The sequence below is a fragment of the Symsagittifera roscoffensis genome, chromosome 1 (assembly GCF_963678635.1).
Source record: "Symsagittifera roscoffensis chromosome 1, txSymRosc1.1, whole genome shotgun sequence".
NCBI lineage: Eukaryota > Metazoa > Xenacoelomorpha > Acoela > Convolutidae > Symsagittifera > Symsagittifera roscoffensis.
In genome coordinates this window covers 97,374,986-97,383,096 of record NC_087062.1, presented here as the reverse complement: position 1 = coordinate 97,383,096, position 8,111 = coordinate 97,374,986, and the positions used below count along the sequence as shown (strand labels likewise).

The 8,111-nt window shown below is 40.5% G+C and overlaps 1 protein-coding gene across 1 annotated transcript; it reads right to left on the bottom strand.

Annotated features, from left to right (window-relative positions):
* Positions 1–4,754: 4,754 nt before the first annotated feature.
* Positions 4,755–5,387, bottom strand: LOC134841185 (uncharacterized protein K02A2.6-like). Its single transcript, XM_063857015.1, has one exon. It carries the CDS (start codon positions 5,385–5,387, stop codon positions 4,755–4,757), a length of 633 nt encoding a protein of 210 aa, XP_063713085.1.
* Between the last annotated feature and the right edge of the window lie 2,724 nt (positions 5,388–8,111).

Sequence of the window (8,111 nt, the reverse complement as noted above, 5' to 3'; positions counted from 1 at the left end):
AATTTATTCCGGTCGTCAATACCCTAAAGCCTGTAATCGAAAACACGATAGAACAAATTTTCAATTCAAAATTGAATGCGCTTACCGAAAAAAGCACCGAGAAGGCAGAAGCCTTAATCAAGAAAAATAGCATGAAACAGAATGAAAAAATGGATGATAAGAAGTCAAATTACTTTCACAATGTGTCGAAATGTCTAAGAATTCAGGGAATTCCTGAAAACAAAGATTTTTCAAAAAATGAAAATGTTTTTCACGCAAACGAAACATTAAAAGAAATATTTGAAAAACTGCGAGTGAATGCAAACGTGGAAAATGTACATCGACTTGGAAAATTTTCAGAAAGTCGCTCTAAACCAAGAGTTACTATGGTTACACTATCTAGTGAATGGCATGCAAAATTGATATTAGCCAAAAGTGCTGAAATGTGGGATGACCTGAAAAATATGGGGTTTTTTATATTGCCTGCCCTAAGCTATGAGGATTCAAAGAAAGAAAATTTATGCCTTCAAAAAAGACGTGAATTGATAAATGCAAACGTACCACCCAGCAGCTTGAAAATTTGTAACTTCCAATTATTCAAAGACGATGTTTTGGTAAACATTGATGCTAAAAAAGCCACTGAATGACTAACGTACCTAAACTGTGTACTGTTGAATGCCAGGAGTTTAAATAAAGTCGCTCTAAACCAAGAGTTACTATGGGTACACTATCTAGTGAATGGCATGCAAAATTGATATTAGCCAAAAGTGCTGAAATGTGGGATGACCTGAAAAATATGGGGTTTTTTATATTGCCTGCTCTTAGCTATGAGGATTCAAAGAAAGAAAATTTATGCCTTCAAAAAAGACGTGAATTGATAAATGCAAACGTACCACCCAGCAGCTTGAAAATTCGTAACTTCCAATTATTTAAAGACGATGTTTTGGTAAACATTGATGCTAAAAAAGCCACTGAATGACTAACGTACCTAAACTGTGTACTGTTGAATGCCAGGAGTTTATTGAAATTTGAAAGAAGAAGTAAATTTGTTTCAGCTGTATCTCATTGTGCAGCATCTGTACTTTTAGTGACTGAAACCTGGCTAAATGATCAAATTGAAGACACTGAACTCATGCTACTTGAATATTCTGTTTATAGAGCGGACCGCAAATTAACAGGTAAAACTTCGAATCACGGTGGTGTTCTTATCGCAGTAAGAGATTGTTTTAATTCATATAAACTAAATCTAGATTTACCAGAATGTGCAGTAGCGGTTCAAATAGAAGTGAACAATTTCAATTTCGTGATTTTTTGCGTATACAATCCCCCAGAAGATAGCAAATACAGATATAATTTTGAAGATTTCAAAAAAATTTTTGATTCGATTGTCTCCATTAAAAATCATCATGTTCTTTTATGTGGCGACATAAATTTCCCTCAAACGGATTGGAGAATTAACCAAAGCACGAGTATATATGAAAATGAAATTTTGGAATTAGTAGACGAAGCAGAAATGAATCAAATAATTGAATTTCCAACTTGTGGTTCAAATATATTAGATGTCGCTCTAATGAGGGGGTTGGAGGGTTTCGCTAAAATTTGCACGAATTTTGAAAAAAGCTATGATATAACAGATCACAGACCTATATCGCTGAAAATTGAAATAGATGTTCAAGACGAAAAACCAGTCAAAGAAAGTTTTTATAGTTTTTGCTCGGCGGACTATGATGGCATGATTGATTATATGCAGAAATATCCCTTTTCACCTATTTGTTTTACAAATATCGATAGAATGTCTGACAAAATGTACGAACATATCAACAATCTAATTTCAAATTTTGTTCCAAAACGAACCATGCATAGACAAAAACTACCACCTTGGGTGAGTCCAAAGACTTCAAATTTGATTAAAATTCTAGAAACAAAGCGAAAAAAAATCGACTCAAGGCCTACTCCCCATTTGCAGGAAACGATAACGAATTTTGAAAACAGTTTAATGCAAAATATGGAACTAGAACGAGTAGAGTACCAAGAAAGTATCTTAGGTTCTCGAAATACTAACATGATTTTCAAACATTTCAAAAACTTGAAAAAGCAGAAGTCGAGCCTACCGCGTGAAATGGAATTAAATGGTATTAAATATAAGGAGTCAACTGAAAAAGTCGAAAAATTAAATAATTTTTTCCACTCTGTATTTACTCCGAAATTGAATTTTAAAGTAACAGACATTGCTTGCGAAAATGCTTCCCTCATAAATTTTGACATATCTCAAAACAAAATCCGAGAATTGTTGACTAAACTGCCGCCTTGTTTTTTGAAAAGTTTAGCTAAACCGATGAGCTCCATTTTAAATGCTATTTTCAAAAATATCAAGAGGGTACGATGTGTACCTAAATTCTGGAAAAGTGCTGCTATTTCGCCCATACACAAAAAAGACGACAAAAGGCAAATAAAAAACTACAGACCTGTCTCGTTATTAACAATTATCTCTAAAGTTCTCGAAAAATGCATGTACGAACCACTTTACGATCACTTTCAAAAATACATGAAATCAAGTCAACATGGTTTTGTTAAAAAGAAGTCGGTTGTAACTAATCTGTTAGCATTTTTACAACGAGTTTACGAGGCGCTGGATAAAAATCCGAACGATGAAGTGCTCGTTTATTACACCGATTTTTCCAAGGCATTCGATAAAGTGCCCCATTTTGAATTGTTGAAAAAAGTGGCAAATATTGGAGTAGGGGGGTGTTTTTTGGAAATCTTAGCGAGCTATCTTGAAAACAGAACGCAGTGGGTAAAATATGACAATGTATCATCCTCTTCTAAATTAGTTACAAGTGGAGTTCCTCAAGGGTCTCTGCTGGGGCCGTTACTGTTTTGCATTTTTATAAATGACCTGCCAGAAGTGCTAAAATTCACTACTCCCTTCATTTATGCAGACGATTTAAAACTTTTCTGGCGGGCCTATCCAAATTTGAAATACAATCAGATATATCGGCTTTAGAAAATTGGGTGAACGGAAACAAAATGGAGTTGGCTCCTGACAAATGCAAAGAGCTGATTTTTCGAGGAAACTCAAATTCAATTCAAATCAATGGGCATTTGCTTGAATCAGTAGAAACAATAAAAGATTTGGGGGTACGTATTGATAAAACCCTAAGCTGGTCAAATCATCTAATGGCGAGAATGAAAAAAGCTGATCAGATTTTCTATTTTGCTAAAAGAAATGTGGCAAAAAGGGTTTCACAGAGATTAAAATTGGGTGTTTACAAGTCAGCGGTTTTACCACTTATAACATTTGCATCTTCGTGTTTTAATATATGCCGCGCAAATTTATCAAAACTTGAACGATTCCAGAAAAGAGCGCTAAAATGGGTAACAAACAGTTATGAGAGTGATTATCTAACGTTGTTGAAACGAACGAATACATTGCCCCTTACTATGTTCATACAGCTATGCAATCTATTGAATCTATCGAGCTTTTTTCACAGTGAAAACGATTTACAAATACGACTATTAACCAACAAGTCTGCCTCAATTACAAGACAAAATGACGGCCCGACATTAAGCCTTAAAAAAGTCCGCACAGAAAAAGCTCGCGCTGAGTTTTGTTTCAGGCTGTCTCGGGTGGCCAATCATCTACCTGGAACAGTAGATTTCTTCAATACCACGGGGCTAAAAAACAGACTCTTGAATTTTATGTGGACCTATCAAATGGCGAAATTCAATGAGGCGAATCCTTGCACATGGATACTGTTTTGTGATTGTCGAAACTGCAGGGATGTATGGAAGACGTTTTAAGAAGAAACGAACTGGGAGCAGTCCCATCAGAAGTATTTCTGAGAATCCACAACAACAACAACAACATGCTATAATTTTTCGAAAACTAATAATCGCGCGAAATATAATGATTGAGAAACTTTTCTTACTTTGCAATTAATAAAGTGTTTATATCAAGAAATAATCACGCTTCAACAAACGTTACGGTCTGAAACCCATATTTGGGTTAACTTATTTGTCATGAAAAATCAATTTTGACATTTTTTGGATTTTCCACCTGAAAATGGCGAGGGGGGGAGGTTTTACGAATGAAACATAAAAATTGTTTCAAACAAGTAAACTAGTACCCTATAACCTTACTCAGAAAGTGCATTTGGTACTAAATCTCGTCTTTTCTACGTCAAAACAGTCAAATCTTCGGACGAAGGAAATCAGCAAGGGAATCCTGAAGCCCGCCCACTTTCTGCGACAGCGTCAACGATATCATCCAACAGGTTAGGTCAGTGTTGAATTTCTGGTTCCTTGACGACGATATCAAGGAGGAGACTACAGTTTCTGGTTCCTTGACGACGATATCAAGGAGGAGATCATAGTCAGTCCTGATGATTCGTCCTGATCAGTCCTGATGATAGATATCAAAGATCAGTCCTGATGATTGCGATCTGTTTTTCTTGGTTGGCATTGCAGAAGAACAGAAATATGTTATAAAAGGCTTCCTCTAGAGCCTCACTCCCATCGTTCGTTTCCCTGGTACCTTTCTCACTGACTTCGCAAGCAGGGTCCATCATGAGATAATTGCCCTCCTCCATGTCTCCAGGTATACACCAGTCCTCTGTGGATGGGTTGTCTGGCTAAATGTAATCAAAGTGCGCAGCTCGGCCATTACTCAGTTTGTAAAAACGTCCCTCCTGATGCACCTCCGTTATCATAAACGGTCCCCTGCACTTGTTCAGGAGTTTCTTCGTTCCTTTCGGCGGAATGACGCTTTGAAAGACTCACACGTAGTCTCCTACTGAGTAAGCTTTTGCAACAGCTGCTTTCTTATCAAACCTTTTCCTCTGCCTTGCCTGTGCTCGCTCACTATTTTGTCTGTACAAGACGTTCAGTTCTTGTTGACGTCTAATCACATCCCTAACATAGACTTGCGGTGATGTTTTCTTTCCTTCATGCTCTGGGTAAAAAAAAGTCAAAGGCAAATACTTTTCGTGTCCAGTCAACATCAAGTGTGGAGTAATTCCTGTGGCGGAGTGTTGCGTTCTGTTATAAGCTCCCATCGCTTGCGGAAGATATCTGTCCCAATCAGTCATGTATCTGAAACAATAAACCTTCAACATCGACACCAGAGTCCGATTTTGCCTCTCCAATAAGCAGTTCATCTGGGGGTGGTACGTCGCAGAATGAGCCTGAGCCACTTGAGAACGTCTCATGAGCTCCTTAGTAAGTTCTCCTACAAAATCGGTTCCATTGTCCGATTGGAACGTCATTGGACATCCATGCCTCGCTATCCACGTATTAATCAGATGATCGCATGTCTCTTCTACTGAGGCATTTATGCAGGGCGCAGCGTCTGCATATATCGTGAAGTGATCGATCATCACCAGGACCTGATTGTAGCCACTGTCTGTCATGCTTATCTTCTAGTGGTCAGGTCAATCTGTACCACCTCATTGAACTCAGATGACACAATCGACTGCAATGAAAATCGCAATTTCCTCGGATCCTTCACTTCTCGCATGCCTCCTTCATCCCAGGCCATTCAAAGCGTTTCAGGATCCTCTGGTATACTTTATCAATCCCTTGGTGTCCCATCTGATCATGCGACCTGAATAAGAGTTCCGTTTTACAGAGTTGCGGCAACACTATCGCATTATATTTGTTCAGGACATTGTCCTCTTCTCTCCTTTTACAAGCCACGATCCCGTCCTTGTTCACATATAACCTTCCCTCTTTCTGCATAATGTTTTTTCTTAGGATACTGTAACTGTCCTCCTCCAGATCTCCTTTTTCTGGTGCCCCATTCTCGATCCACCTCTTCAAGTTGCTCTTCATACAGTCATTCCTTTGCGCTCTTTGTAGTTCTGAGAGTCTGTATCTGGCCTTCAAGTATGTCTTCATGACCCTCAATTGACTATTCAGCTCATCGGGCTGATGCGCGTCATTTTCCATCTTCACGCACCAGATTTTCGCCAATGGCTCTGTCTCTTGTCTGAATGGTTGAAGGTCAGTCCTGGCTGCTTTCTTCTGCGGTAACAATTTCATCGAACGTTTCAATACTTCTATTGTTTCCAGTTCATCTGCTGCGTTATAAAGGACTCTTTAACTGGGTACCAGGTAGCGATCACTGTCAGGGTCTTGATATACTTCCCTGTCCAAGTCTCTTGCTCGAGTCTCCACTAGTAACGTGTGGATCGCTAGCTCTGACAACTCTGATCCCGTGCTCGAGTTCCTGTCTGAGTAGGTGTCGATTTCTGAGTTCCTCGATTTGTTGTCAACGGATGATTCTGCCACGGAGCACGTCTCCACGGCAGGTGCCGACCTGTACGTTCTGCTCATCCATCTAAACTTCACGGACAAAATTTTATCCTCCAAGTCTTGTTCCTCTACACGAACATTTCCTTCAACATCTCCGGGCAAACTTTCTTGTTCCGGGTTTTGTTCATTAACTAGACAACTTTCTTCGAGGTCCTTCTCCCCGGACAAACTTTCTTGCTCCGGGTTTTCTTCAACTTCTCCCCATTTCTGATCGAAATCCTCAAAGTCTTCCTTTGTGTTCCAATCTCCTGTTCTTTTTGCTTAAATGATTTCCACATCAAAACTCTCTGAGGAATCGAGGATACTAGTTGCTGAACAACCGTCCTACAATCCCTTTCGTTTTCCTTGTGTTGGCGCCTTGATGGTATGATCCTTTTTTCTCCCTGACTGTCAGCGATGCCATGGCTGCTGCCCATTCTTGGTCATATTTAGTCATTTCTCTCTCCAATAATCCACCCAGCATCCACATCACTTGTGGTGTGACCTGCACCGATTTATCCAGCAATGAGAGGCTGTTTATGTTCATATGAGAGAGTTCATGTTGGACCAGGTTATGTTGATATGAGAGAGTTCATGTTGGACGTAGCAACAGATCCAAAGGCATCGGGTCCTCCTTAGATAAGATCTTTATTTTAGCTGCCTCCTCCACCAGTAACTCGGGGTCTCCCGCAATTGGATGTCCAGATTTGTCCAACCATCTCGTCAAGGGAAGCGCTTCATAAATTATTCTGTCCAGAAACAAGAACCCATCCTCAGTTTCCGCCTGATTGGCCTGCTTCTGTTCTAGTCTTTCATAAAAGCCAGTCTTCTTGCTGAGGCTGTCAGCATTTTGGTGTTTGTCACGCATCCTGTGCTCGATCATCATGTGTGAGCCGTCTAACCTGACTATCCACCGATCAATATAGCTCTGGTACATCGAGAACCTCTTCAACCAGGATAACGCTCTGTTGTAACTTAAAGCGAGCGCTCCCCAAGTATGCGCGGTACTTCTCCACAAACGGAACTACCGCAAACATTTCTGCTTTTGGTGCACCATATTTCATTTCAGTGTCACTCAACACTTTACTGCCATATGCAATGGGACGGGGAACTGTTCTCCCATTCCATTCTTGCTCCTGGTGCAGTATTCCTGAGATGGCTACTACTGAAGCATCAGTGTCGAGAACGTACATGTTTTTCTCTGTCGGCATGCCTACCAATGGCGCTTCGCACAGTTCCCGTTTTTTATTCACGACAGTTGCCTGAGCTTTTTCGTTCCACTCGAACTTTTTTCCTTTGTTGCGCATCAGTTGCTGCATTGGGTACACCTTATCTGCGTATCCCTTTATAAACTCGCGATAATAACTGGCAAATCCCAGGAAACTCATGAGCTTTGTGTCCGTTCTGGGAGTCTTCCATGATAGCACGGCCTCCACAGCATCCGGATCCGGCCTCACGCCATGCCTGTCAACCATCATTCCCAGGTGTTTGATTGAATCCCTAAGGATCCCACATTTCGATGGTTTGCATTTCAATCCGGCTCTCTTCATGCAAGGGAAGACCTCGTCGAGTCTGTCGCTGTGATCTAACAAGGTGGGTGTCGCTATGACCACGTCGACCACGTAGCACATCACGAGGTTCCGATACTTCTTCGTTATCCCGGTCAAAGCCTGAGCCATCAGTCTTTGAAAAGTCGCAGTGGCATTGCACAAGCCGAAAGGCCTCCTCTTCCTTTGGAACAAACCCAATTCACATGCAAATACAGTCTTCTCTCTGTCCTTGTTCCGCAGAGGATCCTGCCAGAAGGCAGAACCCACATCCAGTGTAGTTAAAATCTTGGC

Bases quoted from the DNA above. Each gene is read 5' to 3' on its own strand.
- LOC134841185 (XM_063857015.1), bottom strand. From the start codon at position 5,387: ATGACAGACAGTGGCTACAATCAGGTCCTGGTGATGATCGATCACTTC.